At 35.7% G+C, this 23,537-nt stretch overlaps 1 protein-coding gene across 6 annotated transcripts in view; it reads left to right on the top strand.

Annotated features, from left to right (window-relative positions):
• KIAA1109 (KIAA1109 ortholog) overlaps positions 1–23,537 on the top strand; it is a 209,065-nt gene that overhangs the window by 71,481 nt on the left and 114,047 nt on the right. For 5 of the 6 annotated variants that reach the window (XM_032632288.1, XM_032632285.1, XM_032632284.1 and 2 more), the window contains 6 exons: positions 7,936–8,163; positions 8,958–9,095; positions 15,625–15,804; positions 18,374–18,502; positions 20,503–20,622; positions 21,324–21,604. In XM_032632288.1, coding sequence (XP_032488179.1) covers positions 7,936–8,163; positions 8,958–9,095; positions 15,625–15,804; positions 18,374–18,502; positions 20,503–20,622; positions 21,324–21,604 — 1,076 coding nt within the window. The remainder of the gene's footprint in view (positions 1–7,935; positions 8,164–8,957; positions 9,096–15,624; positions 15,805–18,373; positions 18,503–20,502; positions 20,623–21,323; positions 21,605–23,537) is intronic. The other variant, XM_032632286.1, reaches the window with a different exon arrangement.

Here is a 23,537-nt window from a genome sequence, read left to right as displayed (position 1 = left end):
AATCATAAATGGGAGTGTTTTCTTAATTTCACTTTCAGATTTTTCATCATTAGTGTATAGGAATGCAAGAGATTTCTGTGCATTAATTTTGTATCCTGCTACTTTACCAAATTCATTGATTAGCTCAAGTAGTTTTCTGCTAGCATCTTTAGGATTCTCTCTATATAGTATCATGTCACCTGAAAACAGTGGCAACTTTACTTCTTTTCCGATTTGGATTCCTTTTATTTCCTTTACTTCTCTGATTGCTGTGGCTAAAACTTCCAAAGCTATGTTGGATAAGAGTGGTGAGAGTGGGCAACCTTGTCTTCTTCCTGATCTTAGTGGAAATGATTTCAGTATTTCACCATTGAGGACGACGTTGGCTGTGGGTTTGTCATATATGGCCTTTATCATGTTGAGGAAAGTTCCCTCTATGCCTACTTTCTGCAGGGTTTTTATCATAAATGGGTGTTGAATTTTGTCAAAAACTTTCTCTGCATCTATTGAGATGATCATATGGTTTTTCTCCTTCAATTTTTAATATGGTGTATCATGTTGATTGATTTGCGTATATGGAAGAATCCTTGCATTCCTGGAATAAACCCCACTTGATCATGGTGTATGGTCCTTTTAATGTGCTGTTGGATTCTGTTTGCTAGTATTTTGTTGAAGATTTTTGCATCTATGTTCATCAGTGATATTGGCCTGTAGTTTTCTTTCTTTGTAACATCTTTGTCTGGTTTTGGTACCAGGGTGATGGTGGCCTCGTAGGATGAGTTTGGGAGTGTTCCTCCCTTTGCTATATTTTGGGAGAGTTTGAGAAGGATAGGTGTTAGCTCTTCTCTAAATGTTTGATAGAATTCGCCTGTGAAGCCATCTGGTCCTGGGCTTTTGTTTGTTGGAAGATTTTTAATCACAGTTTCAATTTAAGTGCTTGTGATTCGTCTGTTCATATTTTCTATTTCTTCCTGATACAGTCTTGGCAGGTTGTGCATTTCTATGAATTTGTCCATTTCTTCCAGGTTGTCCATTTTATTGGCATAGAGTTGCTTGTAGTAATCTCTCATGATCGTTTGTATTTCTGCAGTGTCAGTTGTTACTTCTCCTTTTTCATTTCTAATTCTATTGATTTGAGTCTTCTCCCTTTTTTTCTTGATGAGTCTGGCTAATGGTTTATCAATTTTGTTTATCTTTTCAAAGAACCAGCTTTTAGTTTTATTGATCTTTGCTATCGTTTCCTTCATTTCTTTTTCATTTATTTCTGATCTGATCTTTATGATTTCTTTCCTTCTGCTAACTTTGGCGTTTCTTTGTTCTTCTTTCTCTAATTGCTTTAGATGCAAGGTTAGGTTGTTTATTCGAGATGTTTCCTGTTTCTTAAGGTAGGATTGTGTTGCTATAAACTTCCCTCTTAGAACGCTTTTGCTGCATCCCATAGGTTTTGGGTCGTCGTGTCTCCAGTGTCATTTGTTTCTAGGTATTTTTTGATTTCCTTTTTGATTGCTTCAGTGATTACTTTGTTATTAAGTAGTGTATTGTTTAGCCTCCATGTGTTTACTTTTTACAGATCTTTTCATGTAATTGATATCTAGTCTCATAGAGTTGTGGTCGGAAAAGATACTTGATACGATTTCAATTTTCTTAAATTTACCAAGGCTTCATTTGTGACCCAAGATATGATCTTCCTGGAGAGTGTTCCAAGAGCCCTTGAGAAAAATGTGTATTCTGTTGTTTTTGGATGGAATATCCTATAAATATCAATTAAGTCCATCTTGTTTAATGTATCATTTAAAGCTTGTGTTTCCTTATTTATTTTCATTTTGGATGATCTGTCCATTGGTGAAAGTGGGGTGTTAACATCCCCTACTAAAAATGTGTGACTGTCAATTGCCCCTTTTATGGCTGTTAGTATTTGCCTTATGTATTGAGGTGCTCCTATGTTGGGTGCATAAATATTTACAATTGTTATATCTTCTTCTTGGATTGATCCCTTGATCATTATGTACTGTCCTACTTTGTCTCTTGTAATAGTCTTTATTTTAAAGTCATTTTATCTGATTTGAGAATTGCTACTCCCACTTTCTTTTGATTTCCATTTGCATGGAATATTTTTTCCATCCCCTCACTTTCAGTCTGTATGTGTACCTTGGTCTGAAGTGGGTCTCTTGTAGACAGCATATATATGGGTCTTGATTTTATATCCATTCAGCCAGTCTGTGTCTTTTGGTGGGAGCATTTAATCCTTTTACATTTAAGGTAATTATCGATATGTATGTTCCTATTCCCATTTTCTAAATTGTTTTGCGTTTGTTATTGTAGGTCTTTTCCTTCTCTTGTGTTTCTTGCCTAGAGAAGTTCCTTTAGCGTTTGTTGTAAAGCTGGTTTGGTGGTGCTGAACTCTCTCAGCTTGTGGTTGTCTGCAAAGGTTTTAATTTCTGCATCAAATCTGAATGAGATCCTTGCTGGGTAGAGTAATCTTGGTTGTAAGGTTTTCTCCTTCATCACTTTAAATACGTCCTGCCAGTCCCTTCTGGCTTGCAGAGTTTCTGCTGAAAGATCAGCTGTTAACCTTATGGGGATTCCCTTGGGTGTTATTTTTCCCTTGCTGCTTTTAATATGTTTTCTTTGTATTTAATTTTTGACAGTTTGATTAATATGTGTCTTGGTATCTTTCTCCTTGGATTTATCCTGTGTGGGACTCTCTGTGCTTCCTGGACTTGATTAACTATTTCCTTTCCCATATTAGGGAAGTTTTCAACTATAATCTCTTCAAATATTATCTCAATCCCTTTCTCTTTCTCTTCTTCTTCTGGGACCCATATAATTCGAATGTTGGTGTGTTTAATGTTGTCCCAGAGGTCTCTGAGACTGTCCTCAGTTCTTTTCATTCTTTTTTCTTTATTCTTCTCTGCAGTAGTTACTTCCACTATTTTATCTTCCAGGTTACTTATCCGTTCTTCTGCTTCAGTTATTCTGCTATTGATCCCTTTTAGAGTATTTTTAATTTCATTTATTGTGTTGTTCATCATTGCTTGTTTCCTCTTTAGTTCTTCTAGGTCCTTGTTAAATGTTTCTTGCATTTTCTCTATTCTATTTCCAAGATTTTGGATCATCTTTACTATCATTATTCTGAATTCTTTTTCAGGTAGACTGCCTATTTCCTCTTCACTCGTTAGGTCTGGTGGTCTTGCTCCTTCATCTGCTGTGTGTTTTTCTGTCTTCTCATTTTGCTTATCTTACTGTGTTTGGGGTCTCCTTTTTGCAGGCTGCAGGTTCGTAGTTCCGGTTGTTTTTGGTGTCTGTCCCCAGTGGCTAAGGTTGGTTCAGTGTGTTGTGTAGGCTTCCTGGTGGAGGGGACTAGTGCCTGTGTTCTAGTGGATGAGGCTGGGTCTTGTCTTTCTGGTGGGCAGGTCCACGTCTGGTGGTGTGTTTTGTGGTGTCTGTGGCCTTATTATGATTTCAGGCAGCCTCTCTGCTAATGGGTGGGGTTGTGTTCCTGTCTTGCTAGTTGTTTGGCATAGGGTGTCCAGCACTGTAGCTTGCTGGTCGTTGAGTGAAGCTGGGTCTTGGTGTTGAGATGGAGATCTTTGGGAGATTTTCACCGTTTGATATTACGTGGAGCTGGGAGGTCTCTTGTGGACACATGTCCTGAAGTTGGTCTCCCACCTCAGCGGCACAGCACTGTCTCCTGGCTGCAGCACCAAGAGCCTTTCATTCACACGGCTCAGAATTAAAGGGAGAAAAAGTAGAAAGAAAGAGGATAAAATAAAATAAAATAAAATAAAGTAAGATAAAATACAAGTTATTAAAAGAAAATATAATTCCTAAGAAAAATAATTTTTTAAGTTAAAATAAAAAAAAAAAAACAAAACGGATGGACAGAACCCTAGGACAAATGGTGAAAGCAAAGCTATACAGACAAAATCTCACACAGAAGCATACACATACACACTCACAAAAAGAGGAAAAGGGGAAAAAATAATAAATCTTGCTCTCAAAGTCCACCTCCTCAATTTGGGATGATTCATTGTCTATTCAGGTATTCCAGAGATGCAGGGTACATCAAGTTGATTGGGGAGATTTAATCCACTGCTTCTGAGGCTGCTGGGAGAGATTTCCCTTTCTCTTCTTTGTTCTCACAGCTCCGGGGTCTGCGCTTTGGATTTGGCCCCACCTCTACGTGTAGGTTGCCGGAGGGCATCTGTTCTTCGTTCTGACAGGACCAGGTTAAAGGAGCCTCTGATTCGGGAGCTCTGGATCACTCAGGCTGCGGGGAGGGTGGGGCACGGAGTGCGGGGCAAGCCTGCGGCGTCAGAGGCCGGCGTGACGTTGCACCAGCCTGAGGGTGCCGTGCGTTCTCCTGGGGAAGTTGTCCCTGGATCATGGGACCCTGGCAGTGGCGGGCCGCACAGGCTCCCAGGACGGGGGTGTGGATAGTGACCTGTGCTCGCACACAGGCTTCTTGGTGGCGGCAGCAGCAGCCTTAGTGTCTCATGCCCGTCTCTGGGGTCTGCGCTGTTAGCCGCGGCTCTCGCCCGTCTCTGGAGCTCCTTTAAGCAGCGCTCTTAATCCCCTCTCCTAGAGCACCAGGAAACAAAGAGGGAAGAAAAAGTCTCTTGCCTCTTCGGCAGGTCCATACTTTTTCTCGGATTCTTCCCGGCTAGCCATGGCGCACTAGCCCCATTCAGACTGTGTTCACGCCGCCAACCCCATTCCTCTCCCTGGGGTCTGACCTTTGAAGCCCGAACCTCAGCTCCCAGACCCCACCCGCCCTGGCGGGTGAGCAGACAAGCCTCTTGGCTGGTGAGTGCTGGTCGGCACTGATCCTCTGTGCGGGAATCTCTCTGCTTTGCCCTCCGCACCCCTGTTGCTGTGCTCTCCTCCGCTCCGCCACCCGCAGTCTCCGCCCGGGAAGGGGCTTCTAGTGTGTGGAAACCTTTCCTCCTTCACAGCTCCCTCCCACTGGTACAGGTCCCGTCCCTATTATTTTGTCTCTGTTTATTCTTTTTTCTTTTGCCCTACCCAGGTACGTGGGGAGTTTCTTGGCCTTTTGGGAGGTCTGAGGTCTTCTGCCAGTGTTCAGTGGGTGTTCTGTAGGAGTTGTTCCACGTGTAGATGTATTTCTGATGTATCTGTGGGGAGGAAGGTGATCTCCGCGTCTTACTCTTCCGCCATGTTCCTGCATTTATTCTTAATGGAAGAAGGAAATCTGAATCTAAGTAGTGATAGCATATCAGTGGTGGCAAATAGTAACCATGGATTAAGGATATATATGACATATATGTTTTTCTTATTAAAAAATAGTTTTAATGGGGAATATAGCCATTATTTTGTAATAACTGTAAATGGAGTATATATAACCTTTAAAAATTATGTAAAAAATAAAAAATATTAAAAAATAGTTTTATTGGTCTTGAAGAGAAGCCTGGCTATCAAGTTTTGATTTAAAAAAAAATATTGGAAACAGAGTATTTGTAGGGTTTTTTTCCTTCATTTCTGATTTTATTAGCTGTCTTCTAACTATTGATGATAATACCTGTTTTTTCCTTTTTCTTTTTTTATTTTGAGGAATGAGTATGATTGGATAAGTATTAATTTTTAGCTGGGGAAAAAAATGAGTCTCCTGTTACTTAAACTAGGTTACTTGATACTCATGTAATAAAATATTTCTGGGAAATTAAAATTACAGAGGCCTCGTAAGTAAACTGAAAATGTAGTTTATCATTCTTAATGTCATACATGCTAAAAACTTGACGAATACATTTTCCCAATTCTGTAAGCCAATGGTTTTTTCTAGGGTTGTTTAAAATGGAAATAGGATTTTTATTTGTATTTGTAAATATTTGTATACATTCACTGTTAAAATATCATAAAAGTTTACCATAATATATTACTACTTGCCAGATACTTCAATCAAACTTTTGGTAATTTTTTAGTGAATCCTTAAGAAATTAACTCTTATAGATGGAACTCACATACTAAAACTCCTCACAAAACTTAAATCAGACACCAACATTTAAACATTTAACATTAGGCTAGCTTTTAAAGAGTTATGATTTAAAAAGTACATTTTGTTGATAATACTCAACAGGTACAAATGTGTTAACGCATAAAAGACTCCTAGTGTTTTATAACTCTTTAAAAACAGTCATTGACAATTTAATAAAACTTAGCAGATGTCTTTTATTATGTTGGAGATTCAGTAATCCCTAAAGACTCTGATATGAGTTATTTCTATTTCAGATAATTAAGCGGAGATTGGTTTAGTAGCAAATTGAACATTATGCCCAAGAAAATCTTTTTCCTTTAATTGTAGGAATCTACAGGAACCTTTTTTTTTTAGGGTTAAAAATTGTAAGAGACTACAAGGGAATCTTTTAAAAATAAGAAATTATTAGGCTAGTGTTATTAAAAATTAGCTAAAATAAAAATAACATTTCTAATGATTTGTTGGTAACTCTTAGTATGTTGAAAGCTAATAAACATCAATAGAATACATTGACTCCTTAGATAAGTTGTGTGGAGGGGAGGTAGGGCAGAGATGATTAGGTCTGGAGGCCATTTGCAGGTAAAATCACCAAAGGAACTTCCATTTTCTACTTGTCTCTGGACTCCATGGCCACTATAAACCTGATGAACCCATCTCCAGGACTGGGACAGCATGTATGTTTTGAAAAGGCTTCTCAGATGATCTGAGGGAGAACTACTGCTCCAAATAACTCTAGGTTTTTAATGTTGATTGAAATCAATTAGATATTTATTTTGAGTTTTACAAATTTAATGTTGGAATTCAGGATAAAAACCAATATTTATTTACCTTTCTATTTGTGTTTGAATTTGTCCATGCTTCGGAGTTATTTAAGCACAATTAAATCAAGCAGGTTCTAAGTAGGACCCGTATTATATAGAGGCAGATGACAGTAAAGAATAGAGAAAAAGCCCCAGTTCTGCAAGTCAGTATGTTTGGGATTTTAATATTTGCCCTGCCAGTAATTAACTGAATGACCTTAAGCCCTTCAATATCCTTTCCTGTGAAAGGATATTCATTGGCCGTATATCCAGAACCCTAGCCAGAAAATAAATATGTCAATAACCAAAATGCAGAATTTACCAAAATACTACCTTGGTTTTAATATTGAGCAAATGTAGTCAACAGTGTTAATTGGAATATTTTAACAACTTTTTGATTACTACTGACAGATCAAATAGGCAAAATTTAAATTTGGAATTAATAGGAAGGAAAAAGAATTTCAGTTAAAAAAGAAATTTAAATTCTGATGCAGAAGAAACCAGATATTAATTGTTGAAACACTTCTGAAATTCGAATACTTAAGAAACCAGGATGAACTGTGTGAAAGGAAGTTTTGGTAACTATTTATAATGTTTTTGTCACAAGTAACCAAAATGGGGCATTCTTATTAAAGCTGTTAAAACATTCCTGATAAATATTCCAACTGTAATATATAAATTACAGATTTAGCTAATTGGATTTTTCCAAATTGATTTTTAGTGAATTGATCTGCTTCCCTCAAAGGATATCTCTGGGTATTATTACCTCAGAACTCTGAGAAGCACAGATTGAAAACAACTGAACCTTTCAAATCTTCATAGGTTTCTTTTAGGATCTAAATTGCAAGTTTTTGCTGTAATTAGAGGTGGTGTTATCATGAAGCTTTACTACAAACTTCTGTAACTTTTTGTGGGTTTTTTTTTTTTTTTTTTTTTCTACGGAATAGTTATTTGCTAAGCAGCCAAGTAAGTGGCTGCTTAAATATATGTAGTTAAGTATTAAGTGGGTGCCTTAAATATATGTATCTTGTTTTCATTTAAAGGAAATAGACTGATGCTTTAAAAGAGGTTAAAGAATTGCTTAGTTTACAGATTTCAGGCTCCAAGATGAAATGTTATTGTTACATATCTCTTTTGATGGCAATTTATTCTTAATATTTGTAGGAAAACTACTTTGGGGAAGATGACATGTATATGGATTTTGAAGAGGTTATTTCAAGTCCTGTTCTGTCACTGTCAACATCATCCAGCTCTGGGTGGACTGCTGTTGGAATGGAAAATGACAAAAAAGAAAATGAAAGTTCAGCCAAGTCAATTCATCCGCTTACCTTGCGTCCTTGGGATATTACTGTACTTGTTAATTTGCACAAAGTTCACGGGCGTCTTCCTGTTGTAAGTGTTTACGTGTCGAAATAGTCTGGAGTTTATTATGAAATCCACTCAGCATAGGAAACTGTGTCTGTGTGTGCACACTTACATAAAAAATTCACATTCAAAAACACTTCTGAATTTATCCTTTTATCTTTATAAAGCTAGTTTATTATTTTTTTCATAGTATAATTACCCAATCACTGATGATTTTCCATTCTGTTTTTCTTCTTTCACTTTAGTTCCTTCTTTGCTGTTCTATATAAGTTTAGAACATTTTGCCATGCTGTTGAGTTGCTAGGTTTATAGTTAGCCTGATTGATGTCCTAGGACTTCACATTTTTTTAGCCTTTATCTCTAGCTCCAGACCAGTCTGGGATGTTAGACCTATTACAAAATCAAGATTCAGACTTGACCCTGGAGGTTGAGTTGTGTCAGAGGTTTGGATTCAGCACAGTATCCTGGTTTACTCTAAAGGATGACCCTTGGGCCTCTTGGGGCTGACTTGAAATCAGATTATATTGTCCAAAGAACCCATGGCCATTGGAGCCAGGCCAGATAGGGAGGGTGTGGCCCTAGAGCATTGTGCTGCATACTGGGTCCATGTCATGTTTCTAGGGTTGCACGGGAAAGGAATCAGCTCTGGTGCTTAGTGAACCTAATGTCTTTTTCTGGGGACAGAATACTTTTTTTTGTCAGTAAGCATTGTTTCTCCTTGTAAAATATGAGTCTTTTAATTGTATAAATGTAATTTTTATTTTCCTGTACTTCCTTGGTCTTTATCTGTATCTTGATTATCGTATTTTGCTTGACTTTAGCATGGAACTACTGATGGCCCTGAGTGTCCTACAGCTTTTTTGGAAAGACTATGTTTTGAAATGAAAAAAGGATTTAGGGAGACCATGCTGCAACTTGTCCTGTCACCCCTGAATGTGTTTGTCAGTGATAACTATCAGGTAATGTGAAACTGAGTTATGGTAAAGACTTAGAGATTTATTATTACTATTTTTGGGGTCAAAACAATGTGTTAACTTCAGAGCATGGAATATATAGCTCTTAAAATTAGAGTCCTTTAATTTAACTGTATTAAGCAGTTTTGTATTGTGTGTATATATGAGAATCGTTTCAAGAATTTTAGTTCTTCTTTTTTTTCCTCTGCTTATTTCTTTATTTATATGATCCCAAACAATTATATTTAATATCTATTGTTTTTAGAAATGGAAAGAAATACTTTCTAACTTTCTCGTATGTTTATGGAAGGGAAAAACTAATTGTATACAATGTTGGTAGATAGTGTTGAAAATCACAACCTAAGTATTAATATTAACCAGTACCATAAATCTTGAAAACATGCGTACCTACATGGTCAATGATTTATTCTTTTCATCTAATGTACCTACCAGATACTTTGTTAATTCCTTCAAGATATTCCTGAGGCTCTTTTGGAAGTGAACTGGTGACATTCATCAAATGGGAATATTTTACATTCCTGGGTAGATTATTACTTTATTATTATTATTTTTTAATGCCAATGGCTTCTCTTGGCATCTACCACTACTTTAAGGCTCTTTCCTACTTTTAGTCAAGTTGTATGCTTTAGAACTATGATGTTTTTTAGTACAAAGCAAAGTAAAATTATAAACAGGAGGAAGAATCTGACCGTGAATCATCAATGAATGATAACTCACTATGGAGTCTATGTAGTAACTGATCATCTTATTTAAAAGAGCATACCCCTTTTCACTCTTTTGCCATAACTGATTATATTTTTCTATTGTAGTAGCTAAAACGTAACACTTAATGTATGATAGTTTTTGCCACAGAATATTTCTTTTTTAAAAACTTTTATTTCAAAAGAATTATAGATTTATAGGAGGTTACAAAGGTAGTACAGAGAGTTTCTGTGTTTCCTCCATGTTGATCTTTTGCATAATTACGGTATACTATCAAAACCAGGAGATTGACATTGGCACAATATGTGTGCATAGTTCTGTGTCATCTTATCACGTGTAGATTGTGTAACTGCCACCAAAATCAAGATACAGAACTATTCTATCATCATAAAGATCTCACTTGTGTTAACACTTTTAACTTGTCACATGAAACCTTAAAAATAACTCTTGTCCTCTCTCTAATTAGTGGGTCATTAGAATTGGTTGGTTTTTTATTTTGGGAGGCAAGTGTATGGAGAGGGAACCCATCTCCTTTTTTCAGTCTGTTGAGGAAATTAGTAAAGGTAAAAGGGAAATATCTTCTTATGACTGAGTTCTGAGAATCTTAGGTGAGTATCTCTGGTCGCTTATGAGTACCTGGTGATACTTCAACTTCTATTTTAATCACTGCATTCTCAAAAGACTTCAGTAGATATAAAAAATATTTTATTGAGTTTATTATGAAAGTTCATATTAACCCTAATTATAGAATTACTGGCAAACTTGTACAGAGACTGAAGTGTAAAGTGTGATTTATTTGGTGATAAGAAAAGGAATTCAGGGAATGGAGATATCAAGGCAGTAGTAGAAGTATTAGTGATGTTTTGTTTCCTGGATGGTTAGCACTTCATAATTCACCCCGAAGACAAGCATAGTCTATACATATTCTCTTGGAATTTGCTTATCTACTTAATTTGCTTACATTTTGTAGTGCTAGCATTCCTAAGAAATATTTTCTTCTTTTGTCTTTATACTATCTAATACTCTTTCGTGGTGGGAAGCTTCACACCGTGACTGCCCTCAAGACTCAGTTCTGGGTCACTCACCTGTAGCTGCTTATTTCTGGTAGCATTAGTCTTAGTGCAGAACTTCAAGGTTAAGGATCTAATGTGATGGGTCTATTATTGTGTCTGACTTATGAAACCACACACTTTTTACTTGATCATCTTTTGATGTATATTAGTTTTCTAGGGCTGCCAATGCAAGGTACCCCACACTGGGTGGCTTAGAACAACAGAAACTTATTCTTTCACAGTTTTGGAGCCTGGAAGTCTGAAACTGGTGTGTTTGGCAGGGCCATGCTCTCTTTCAAGGCCGTAGGAGAGGATCCTTCCTTGTCTTTTCCTAGCTTTTGGTGATCGCTAACAATCCTTGGCATTCCTTGTTTTGTAGTTGTATCACTCAAATCTCTGCCTCTGTCTTCATGTGGCATTCTCTCCGTGAGTCTGTGTGTCTAAGTTTTCCCCTTACAAGGACACTGTTCCTTGGATTAAGGCCCACTGTAATCCAGTGTAATCACATTTTAACTTGATTACATTCGTCAAGACCCTATTTCCAAATAAGATCACATTCACAGGTACCTGAGCTTAGGAATTGAACGTGTCTTCATAGGGGACACAATTCAACCCACTAAACGATGCAAGCCGTAATAAAATTTAGAATATAATCTTTATTGGTGACTAGGTAGGCTTTACCTTTAGGACAAGCCAAGATCCACATGTTTGTTTTTGTTTTTTTGGCAGTGGGTGGTGAGAGAGGATAGAATCCAGGATGATGCCTGGTTTTTGCCTTGGGCAATTAACTGAGCCAGTGGGAGATAAAGAATACGGGAGGAGGAACTGGTTTATAGGGGAAGATGATGCGTTTCTGGGCATGTTGGGTTTGAAGTACCAAGAAATCAACCTTCATTTTCTAGTATTTTCCAAAGAGTGGACTTCATTGCCTTTGAGAAATAGCTGAGATAAACTCACCTAAGTGTCTGTGTAGGTCCAGTGGCATTCGAAAGTCATAAATAGCTAACTTTCTGATGGTACTCTAATATACTAACAGCAGATGCATATGTGGGCCCTGGACATTCTTGGAAAATACATTTGGATGGTCCCTGTGATAACCTATGTGGCTAAAAATAATAAAAATAGACAAGCTGGGTGGTAGTGACGGATAAAGGCATCATGCCCTCAATACCCCCTGTCTCGTCTGCATGAACCCCTCCCCCCCAACTTTAAGGCCAAATGCACTTTATTTTCTTTTGCCTTTTGACCCCTTTCACCCATTTCCCCCACCCCCTACTCTCACCTCTGGCAACCACTAATCTGTTTTCTGTATTCTGTGAGCTTTTTTTTAGATTCCACATGTAAGAGGGATCATATGGTATTTGTCTTTCTCTATCTTACTTATTTCACTTAGCATATTGCCCTCTAGGTCCAGTTGCAAATGGCAAGATTTCCTTCTTTTTTTATGACTGATATTCCACTGTGTGTGTGTGTGTGTGTGTGTGTGTGTGTGTGTGTGTGTGTGTATAAACATATATATGTGTATATATATATTCACCATAATTTCTTTATGACTAATATTCCACTGTGTATATGTGTGTATATATATATATACACACACAGATATATATTCACCATAATTTCTTTATGACTAATATTCCACTGTATATATGTGTGTATATATATACACACACATATATATTCACCATAATTTCTTTATGACTGATATTCTACTGTATGTGTGTGTGTATATATATATATAAATATATATGTATGTGTATATATATTCACCATAATTTCTTTATGACTGATACTCCACTGTATGTGTGTGTGTGTGTATATATATATATACACACACATATATATGTATGTATATATATATATATTCACCATAATTTCTTTATCCATTCATCCATTGATAGACAGGTTTTTTCCGTATCTTGGCTTTTGTAAATAATACTGCAGTGAACATGGCAATGCATGTGTCTCTTTGAATTAGTGTTTCCTTCGGATAACTACCCAGAAGTGGAATTGCTGAATCATATGGTAGTTCTATTTTTAATTTTTTGAGAAACCACCATTATTCTTCATAGTGGATGCACCAATTTACATTCCCACCAACAGTGCACAAGGGTTCCCTTTTCTCCATATCCTTGCCAACATTTGTTATTTGTGTTCTTTTTGATGAGAGCCATTCTGACAGGTGTGAAGTGATATCTCACTATGGTTTTGATTTGCATTTCCCTGATGTTTAGTGACGTTGAGCATCTTTTCATGTGTCTGTTGACCTTCTGCATGTCCTCTTTGGAGAAATAGCTATTAGATCGTCTGCCCATTTCTTAAATTGGATTGTTTGTTTTTTTGCTATTGAGTTGTGGGAATTCTTTATATATTTTGGGTATTAGACCTGTATCAGATTTATGATTTGCAAATATTTTCTTTTTTTAAAATAAATTTATTTATTTATTTATTTTTGGCTGTGTTGGGTGTCTGTTCTGTGTGAGGGCTTTCTCTAGTTGCGGCGAGCAGGGGCCACTCTTCATCGCAGTGCGTGGGCCTCTCACTGTCGTGGCCTCTCTTGTTGCGGAGCACAGGCTCCAGACGTGCAGGCTCAGTAGTTGTGGCTCACAGGCCTAGTTACTCCGCGGCATGTGGGATCTTCCCAGACCAGGGCTTGAACCCGTGTCCCCTGCATTGGCAGGCAGCTTCTCAACCACTGTGTCACCAGGGAAGCCCTGCAAATATTTTCTTTTCTTCTGCAGGTCGCCTTTTCATTTTGTTGATAGTTTCCTTTGCTACAAAGAAGCTTTTTAGTTTGATGTAGTCCCACTTGTTTATTTTTGCTTTTGTTGCTTTGCCTTTGGTGTTAGATTCAAAAAATAATCACCAAGCCCATGTCAGAGAGTCTACTTCCGATATTTTCTTCTAGGAGTTTTATGGTTTCAGGTGTTACATTCAAGTCTCTAATTAATTTTGAGTTGATTTTTGTATATGGTATAAGATAGTGATTGAGTTTTATTCTTTTAGTATGTGTTACTGAGTTTTCCCAGCACTGTTTATTGAAGAGACTCTCCTTTCCTCATTGTATATTCTTGGATCCTTTGCTGTAAATTAATCGACCATATATATGTGTGTTTATTTCTGGGCTCTCTATTCTGTTCCATTGACTTATGTGTCTGTTTTTATGCTAATACCATGCTGTTTGGATTATTACAGCTATGTGATAGAGTTTGAGGTAAGGGAGCATGATACCTCCAGCTTTCTTTTGTCTTTTTCAAGATTACTTTGGGTATTTGGGATTTTTTGTGGTTCTATATGAATTCTAGGATTATTTGTTCTATTTCTTTGAAAGATGCCATTGGAATTCTGATAGGGATTGCATTGAGTCTGTAGATTGCTTTGGGTAGTGTGGACATTTTAACACTATTGATTCTTCCAAGCCAAGATCCACATGTATTTTTGAGCTCAGAAAAAGCTATCAAAAGCTTTATCCTGAGAATTATTGAATCTCAGTGCCAGAAGTGATCTTTATTGACCATCTTCTCCAGCTGCATCAGATAAAACAGAAGGGAACTGAGGCCTGGAGAAGTTAAGTGATTATATATACTGTCACACAGCTTAGATGAAAATAAAATTTAAAAATGTGTCAGAAGAGTTTCTAGAGCTATTGTTATACTCACAATTTGAAATGAACTTTTAAGAATTCTTTATGAATTCAATTTAACTCTATTCTTAAAAACACTTTTTTATGAACGCAGTTCCCAAAATTTGTGTTGAAACAAGGAACATTAATCCTGTAAGATGGCCTGCACACACACACACTAAAAAGACTGTCATGGTAAAATTAAGATAAATAATTTCAAGTGTAAAAAGTGCTGCAAGGAGAGGAATGAGGTACTTTGGTAGCATGTAATAGTCTTAAGATAAAAACATGATAAAACTTGATTTTAAAAGATCTCTGTGGTGGTTTTGTAGAGTGTGGACCAGAGATATGTAAAAGTTAAGGCTTGGGAGATCCTGGCAAGAGGTTGTATTATTTGGACCAGGATGATAACAGTGAAGCTGGAAGAAACTCGGTGCATTTGTGAGAGATTGGGAGGTAGATCCTATAGAAATTGGTGACTGGTGGGTAGGGCATTACCAAACTTACTTTATTCTGTATTTCTAATAACCATCTGTGAAACCAGTGTTGCACGGAATACCCTATTTTAGGACATATGCTTTAGCTTTCTGAGTAAGTCTTACAAATTTTCTCTTTGAAATGTTGCTGCTTTTTGTTGTGAATATATAATTATTCTTGTAAGATGGATCTATCCTTTTAATATTTACATAATTCTCAAAATCTTTATGAAAGGTGGCTTTCTTTGCTAGTTCCTTGTTTTATGGTCTTAATGGTCTTTGTTCTTCCATGTTATTTTCTTCTTTTTAATACTTCGATCTCATGATTCCTGCCTTGTCACAAAAGATTGGCCTCTTACATTCCCTCTCAGTTATAATACTTGTTTCTTTTTATTCATTGAGGCAGTTACCGATCAGAGATCTGCATTTTTTTCTTAGGACTTTGCTGTCTCGCTTTGCAGTTGGGCTCTTATGGATAATGTCACTAAAGAAGCTTAACACAGACTACCTTTATGGGTACAAGTTGTGTCAGGAGCTTGTGGATCCCAAAGTCATATTTTCCAAATAGCATGTTTTTACCTTTTGTCACTGGGGGAAAAAGCAGCTAGCAATTATAATGCTGATTTTTCTTATGCTTCTTACAGTCTTATTATTGTTTTCAGCAGCGACCCCCTGTGGATGAAGTGCTCAGGGAAGGTCACATCAATTTGTCAGGTCTCCAGCTGAGAGCACATGCTATGTTCTCAGCAGAAGGTCTTACTTTGGGAAGTGATTCCTTAGAATACGCATGGCTAATTGATGTGCAGGCTGGAAGCCTTACAGCTAAGGTCACAGCACCACAGGTATGTTCTCAGTTCTCAGAGTGCTATCTCCTGACTTTTTTTTTTTTTCCTTTACTCACCCACCTCCCCAAGAATAGGTTATATGCCCATTTGAATGTTCATTTTATTTCCACTTGCCATTCAGAATTTTCTTAGTATTATATGAGTCAGAGACAAGTGTCACTTTTCTGGGCCACCTAAAATTGACGGGTGTGATGTTTTATAGTTCTGTGTAATACTTTCAAGAATTCAAGACTTTCTTTGAGAAAAACTCAGGATGAGAAATTTCTGGAAGTCAAATTATATATTATTAAAATTACATTACTTGGCTCTCCACTGTTGGAACAATCTTGTTTTCCCTGTACACAGAATAATTTTCTAAGAACTTTTCCTTGTATGTTTCTTAAGTAGGATTTGAAAACAGCATTTATATTATTAAGGTAGCATCATTCTTTACTTGTGATGTCCCAAAACAAGATAAAATCGTTTGAACCTCCACTTAGTGATATGGATACTGGTTTAGAAAAATAAAAATGAATTTATTGGTAAGAAAATCTGATCTGGAGTGCTAGTTGTGATCCTTTTGGATAAATTCTCCTTCCCCCCCTCACTGTCCCACTTAGTCTTGAGGAGTCTCAGATGCCTAAAGGGTTATAGTCAGCCCTCCCTATCCACAGGTTCCGCATCCACAGGTTCAACCAACTGTGGATTCAACCAACTGCAGATGTGAAGCCTAAGGATACAGAGGGCTGACTGTATTTAGTTCTAGAAATGGACCATTGAAATTTAGTTGAATGTCTGTATTACTGTAATATTTCACCTGTTGAGCCATTTACAGGCATACCTCATTTTATTGTGCTTCACAGATTTTGCTTTTTTTCTTTTACAAATTGAAGGTTTGTGGCAATGCTGCATCAAGCAGGTCTATCAGCACCGTTTTTCTGACAGCATTTTCTCAATTTATGTGTCTGTGTCACATTTTGGTAATTATTGCAATATTTTAAACTTTTTCATTATTATTACATCTGTTATGGTAATCTGTGATTAGTGATCTTTGATGTTAGTTACTATTGCAAAAAGATTATAAATCATTGAAGGCTCAGGTTAGCATTTTTTAGCAATAAAGTATCTTTTTTTTTTTTTTAATTTTTTTTTTTTAAAGTATCTTTTAATTAAGGTATGTATGTTGTTTTTTTAGGCATAATGTTATTGTACACTTGATAGACTACTAGTTACTTGTAAATATAACTTCTACATGCACTGGGAAACCAAGTATTTGTGACTTGCTTTATTGTGATAGTCACTATATTGCAAATTTATTGCAGTGGTCTGGAACCAAACCCACAGTATCTCTGAGGTATGCCTGTATTTATAATGTGCGTTTCATAATTGGTGTTTCAAAAGATTGGAATGTGGTAGAAAGGTACATACTCAGTTTTTAATAAAGAATTACAGAATGAGTGTGAAATACGTGTAATTTAGAGGTAGGTAGTGGCAGCAAGCAGGTGAATAAAGACTAGATACCTTGTGTATCTGAAGGAAATTGTTGGAGGGCAGCAAAAATTAAGATTCTAGAAATAGTAGGAAAATGAATGGAATTGAAAAGGGATATTTTATATAATGAATGGAAAGAAATATATAATGGTGAAAACAAATATTCATTGCTCAGTAGCCTCATAACTGTCTTTTTATCTGCCATTTTCTGTCTCTAAATATACAAGTAAAAACTGAAGCATATAACAAAACAGTTTGTTCCCAGCAAGCATGCAGTGAAGCTGTGCTGACCCTCCAAGATGGGACACAATTCCTTTAATCTAAAGATTGCTAGACTCTCATATATGTTGCCCTAATTAGAAGATGAAACATTTCTCTTTCTTCTGCACTAGAATCATGGCATCACTGTTTCCTGCAAGGTTCATGAATCCATAGGTGCTTTTAGTGTTTATTCCCTTCTTTGTATGTTTTAAAAGTGAAATTCGTGTTTTCTGAGAGTTCAAGATATGTACTTTTTTTTGGGGGGGAATAATACCGTGTATACCCCTGTCTCAGTGTTTATTGTAAACTAACCAATTATAAAATTAAGGTTTTTTTCTCAAACTCAAGATTTGATGAAAAATTGATATATACTTACTTAAACTTCTATTCTTAAAAGTTCTTCAATCTTCAGAATACCTGATTTTCTAAAATTGTAGCTTAATAGATACAAATTTCACTTCAAAGCTTGGTTTATTATGAGGTAGAGAATTTTAGGTGCTTTTCTGTGCAGAGGATTCCGATTAATCATATAAGAAGAAAGATATAACCTTGAAAAAAAATACTTGCTTTAGAGGTTGCTGAAGTTGAATTTTTCAGTTGAAATGAGTTTTCATTTTGGCAATGCATTTTGTCATTCACAAATGAAAAGTAACACAAGCTTATAAATGATGTCAAGGTAGAAAAATGATATTGGTTAACAAGTAGATTATGTAGCAGGTATAAGGCACTCTTTGGATTCTTTCAAGCTGTATTAATATTCTTGATAAGCTTTTAAACTCTGAACAATTGTTTAGAATGCTAACAGTGTTGTCAACCTGTCATGGCTTATTTGCAGCTGGCTTGTCTCTTGGAGTGGGGACAGACATTTGTTTTTCATGTCGTATGTCGGGAGTATGAACTGGAAAGACCAAAATCAGTAATAGTATGTCAGCATGGAATTGATCGTCGGTTCTGTGAATCCAAGGTATGTTAACAGATATGTTAGCAGTATTATAAACATTTATGGCTTTTTTCGAAGTGAAAGAGATATCAGCTTTAAATCAACTACACATAGCATCAAGTAAACACCAAAGTTCAGTTTTTTCAATTACTAAAATTATTTTGAACATGTATAGCCACTTGTTATTTAGTTGTAAATATTTAAAATATGAGGTAATTATTAAAACATACATTCACAAATAAATGGAGATATTATAAAATTATGTCTTATCTCTTACTGCATTATTATACTAACTCTTTGGGATATGGATGTGTGTTTATGTAGAAGGTTTAGAAATTGGAGGAAGAAGGTTAAATTCCTTACATGGCATTGTTTGCAGACCCTTCTGGAACATACATATTCTCCTTTAACATGATTAGCAATGTGGGGCATTTGCCAAGTTTCCTGACTCCAGATCTTACACTCTTTCTACCTCATTGCACTACCGCGACTAAGGGTACCTTCAAGAGGGTTGTAAAAAGTAGATAGTAATTCCTAAAATCATGTACAGGGGCAGAGAGATGCAGAGTGTTATTTTGTAGTAAGCACTGTTCCTTATGCATTTAGGGTGGGGAACATTTTTTAAGTATGCTCCTTTGAGAAAACCTGGAAAACATTGTAGTTTCAAAAAAGAAAAATAACTTACCCTAATTCTACAACATAGAGATAGCCATTGCTAACAGTTTAGTTTTTTTTTCTAGTTGCTTTTCTATGTGTCTTTCCTTTCTTTTTTCTTTTGTTACACAAACTGTATGTTTGCTATTATATTACTGTGAGTTGGAAGTAATTCATTCTGCTTTTAATTTTATGTCCAAGAAAATCTGTAACCTGTGCTAATTTACCATCAATAAAGGAAACAGCTGTAATTGGTGATAAAATTATTTATTTTCTTGTTACAAACGCAATGCCAGGCTCCAGGGAATTGATTCCTTAGTCATTAGTTTCTTACCAATAATTTGTACATACTTGTAGGTATCTCTTCCCTCTTTTTTTTTTCCTACTAATACTCAAAGCTTTTAAGTTGTATTATAATTTTAAAAAATCAACTTCATTGAGGCATAATTTACATACAATAAATTCACCCTTTTTAAGTTTGAGTTTTGAGAAAAGTTATATATACTGGTATAACCCTTACCACCAATGAAGATCTAGAACATTTCTATCACCTTAGGAAATTCCTTTGTGACCCTTCTCAGTGAGACACTATTCCACACATCCACTGATATTCTTTCTGTCATTTTAGGTCAGATTTTTTTTAAGGTCTATTTCGTGTGGAGGAAATATATTAGTATAGAGCACCGACTATCATACAAGACACCTGCCTTCCAGTCCTGGCTCTGCCACTGATGAGCAGAGTACAAGCTGTTGGGCTGGTAATTTATTCAGGGCTGCCATTTCCCAAAGAAGTTCATTGAAGTTGGGGATATGTATGTTATCTTCCAACCTAATCATGACCAAATCTATGTTTTAGGAGTAAAACAAAAATAAATTTGTGTGGATTTTCCTAGGTATCATCATAACATTTACAGTTCATATATTTGTGGATGTGTGTAAAAATGTGCATGTGAATGGAATATGAAATACTCTTAAGAAAATCTTACAACTTTAAACTCCTATACAGTCCTTATAAACCTGTGAAGTTGTTTATCAGTTTCCTTTGGCTGTTCTTTTTGAGTTTCAATAACAAGTTTTATATGTATTCTGTCAGTATAGTATTGCCACATGCCACTTTTGAATGAAAGTGACACATGGTTGCTTATGATTAGTTTTCTAATTGGCAAGACTTTAATTGCTGATTATTTTGTTTATCATTATAAATATATCTAATTATAAATATATAATTTATCATTATAAAAAAGTTAAATTTAATTGATATTTTAAAATACACATGTTACAAGACTTGTGTTTATTTAAATAAGCAGATTTATGTATCAAAATAATGAATTGATGGTGAAGAATTAAATGTTCAATCCATTTCATTTTAGTTGAGCTGTATTCCTGGGCCTTGTCCAACTTCAGATGATTTGAAGTATACTATGACTCGTTTAGCAGTAGATGGAGCTGATATTTATATTGTGGAGCATGGCTGTGCTACAAATATAAAGGTACACATTTGTCTATTTCTTGGCCAGTGTAATTCTTTTTCCTTTTTGCCAAACCAAACCTCCATTTCTTGAAATAAAACACATATTTATAGTTTGCCATCTCGCAGAATAGTACAGAATTCTAGGAGATAGCTTTCTATTTTATACCATCAGTGTTCTCTTCCAGTCTTAATTTTTAAAGGCACACTTTCACTACTTTTTTACTCTAACTGAATTATTATAACCTTGCTTTATGGCAGGGATATAAACCGGTAGCGTGCTTATATGGCAGGAACGTAAATTGGTAATGTTTTTAAAAGATTTAATTTTGAATTCCTTTAGGTTTTATTCATTTATATTTCCTGTCTGGCTCCTGGAAACATTTGTTTGCCACTGCTGCTTACTGGTTACTGTTTAAAATCAAGCCTTGTTAAGATTCTGTGATTTCATTACTTACTACTCTTCTAACTTTTCTTTCCTCCATCTCTCATTTTCCTTTGGAATTATGTTCTTTTCCTTTTATCCTCTTTTTTAAGTTGAATGTTTATTTTTATTCTGTTGCATTTATCTTTTCTATTTCCCCTTTCTCTTTTTTCCTTTCCCTTTCTTTTCTTCCTTATATTTCATGCAATTTGAAATAATTACTTATTCTATAGTTTACTCTAAGTTGCTTAAAAATACAGAAACTACAGTTTTGTTTCATTTTCTTCATTCAACTTTAGATGGGTGCAATTCGGGTTGCAAACTGTAATCTCCACAATCAGTCGGTTGGGGAAGGAATAAGTGCTGCAATTCAGGATTTTCAAGTGAGACAGTACATTGAACAATTGAATAATTCCAGAGTTGGGCTTCAGCCTGCAGTGCTACGGAGGGCCTACTGGCTTGAAGCTGGGTCAGCCAACTTAGGACTTATTACTGTTGATATTGCATTAGCTGCTGATCATCATTCTAAACATGAGGCGCAAAGACATTTCTTAGAAACTCATGATACCAGAACTAAGAGGTAAGTGAAATTTAGGAATGGTAATAGTCTCAAGCTCAGATGAAAATTACTAGATAATTATAGAGGAAATTCTACCATTAAGAATGGAATAAGAATGTCTTAAATAAAGACTGAATGTGATTGTGCTGGGTATACCTCAATGAATAAATAAAGATTTTATATTTAAGTAATCACATTGTATACATCATCTGATGATGGTGTGGTTGCTGGAAAAAAACATTATTTTTTGATGTGTTTCTAAGCCCATGCTGTGTATGTCAACAGTGAAACAAGTATAAATTACTGGCCCCCAAATAACATTTTGTAAAGCACTACACTCCCTTCTCTATCACCACAGCCCTCCACTTCCAATATGTCATTCCTAGAAAACACCATTACTAATCACCATGTAGTCTACAAAACTTCTTTTGTAGGCCTTCACAACTGCAGGGAAGACTCAGAGTACCTAAACCTTAAGAAATGATTATATCTGCTTTTTAAAAAGTTGACAAAGCTTCTTACTGAATTACATCTGTTTAAAATGATAGTATGACTTTTTCCATCCCCCATCTCTTCCCTTCTAAAGTTTATAAAGCTTATTTTAAAAATAGAGAAAATTATTAAGAAATAAAGGAAAATAATTATAGCCCTATTACACTGAATTTGTTACATTTCTTTCCAGTATTTTCAGTATATTTTTCTTATACTTGAAATCATCCTGTATTTACATTTAAAAATCCTGCATATATGTAATGTTGCCCTTAAAAAAAACAAAAGAGCCCATTTTTTGGTTTGTTTTTACCAGCAAAATGAGTTTTTTTGGGAATAGCAAAGAATTGCAGTTCAAGACAAGCAAACTGTGGCAAACCGTAGGCAAGTCTGGAGAACAGAGGAGAGAAGGGAGGAGACTGGAGAGGCTGTGGGTTCTTCGTTGGCTGCAGCCCTTGGGCAGCTTGTTTTTGCTGGGTCAGGAGGCTGGCGTCTGCAAGCTGTGGACTGATAAAGCTCCTTTTAAACAAATGATAATGCACCCATCAAAAAGGTATATTGTGCTTTACTTAGCCATTGCCCTTACATTAAATACGTAGATTGTTTCTAAATTTTTCATTATACATCAAAGCTTTTCCCAGGATTTCTGGGTACTTCCTTTAAATAGCTTCCTTAAAGGGTTGTATGACTGTGTTAAAAACTGAGCTTTTTATGTGCATTCCCAAACTACTTCCTAGAAGGATTATTTCATTTTATATTCCCAGTGGCTTTTTTAGGAGAGTTTCTGTCTTACTGCACCTTTGCTACCCTTTGAGTGTTTTATAATAACCGAAAGGTGGTATCTCTTTGCTTTATTTTGCATTTATTTTGAGTTTAATACTTTTTTTCAAATATTTATTGGCTATTTTTATTTCTTCATTTGTGAATTGCCTGCTAGTATTCTACATCATTTATTGGGATCTTGGTATATTTCTTACCAATTTTTAAGAGCTCTTTATAGATTATCGCCCTTTTCTGATCCCTGATGCTAATATTTTGCAGTTTGTTTCTTTTATTTTTTTATTCTTATGTTAAACAGATTTTAATTCTTATGTATTCAAATATGTTAACCTTTCCCTTTTGTAATTTCTTGTACTAATTTGAGAACACTCTTTTTGCTAGTAATCGCATGACCCCTGTACTTTCCTATTTTTTTCTGTTCCTAACAATCTTGATTTTTTTATGGTGTATGTGCATTAATACACACCATCTGGATTTTTTATGGTGTGTGTGTATTAATACAGTCAAGGATGTAAATAGATTTTTCTGCAAATATCTATTCAGATATAGAGGAAAAACTCTAACCCATCTGGATTTTTAATGGCGTGTGTGCATTAATACAGCCAAGGATGTAAATAGATTTTTCTGCAAATATCTATTCAGATATTGAGGAAAAACTCTAAACCATCTGGATTTTTAATGGTGT

This window comes from Phocoena sinus, chromosome 5 (assembly GCF_008692025.1).
Source record: "Phocoena sinus isolate mPhoSin1 chromosome 5, mPhoSin1.pri, whole genome shotgun sequence".
NCBI classification, from domain to species: domain Eukaryota; kingdom Metazoa; phylum Chordata; class Mammalia; order Artiodactyla; family Phocoenidae; genus Phocoena; species Phocoena sinus.
The sequence above is the reverse complement of the archived record's forward strand: the minus strand, read 5'-3'. Positions and strand labels throughout refer to the sequence as shown.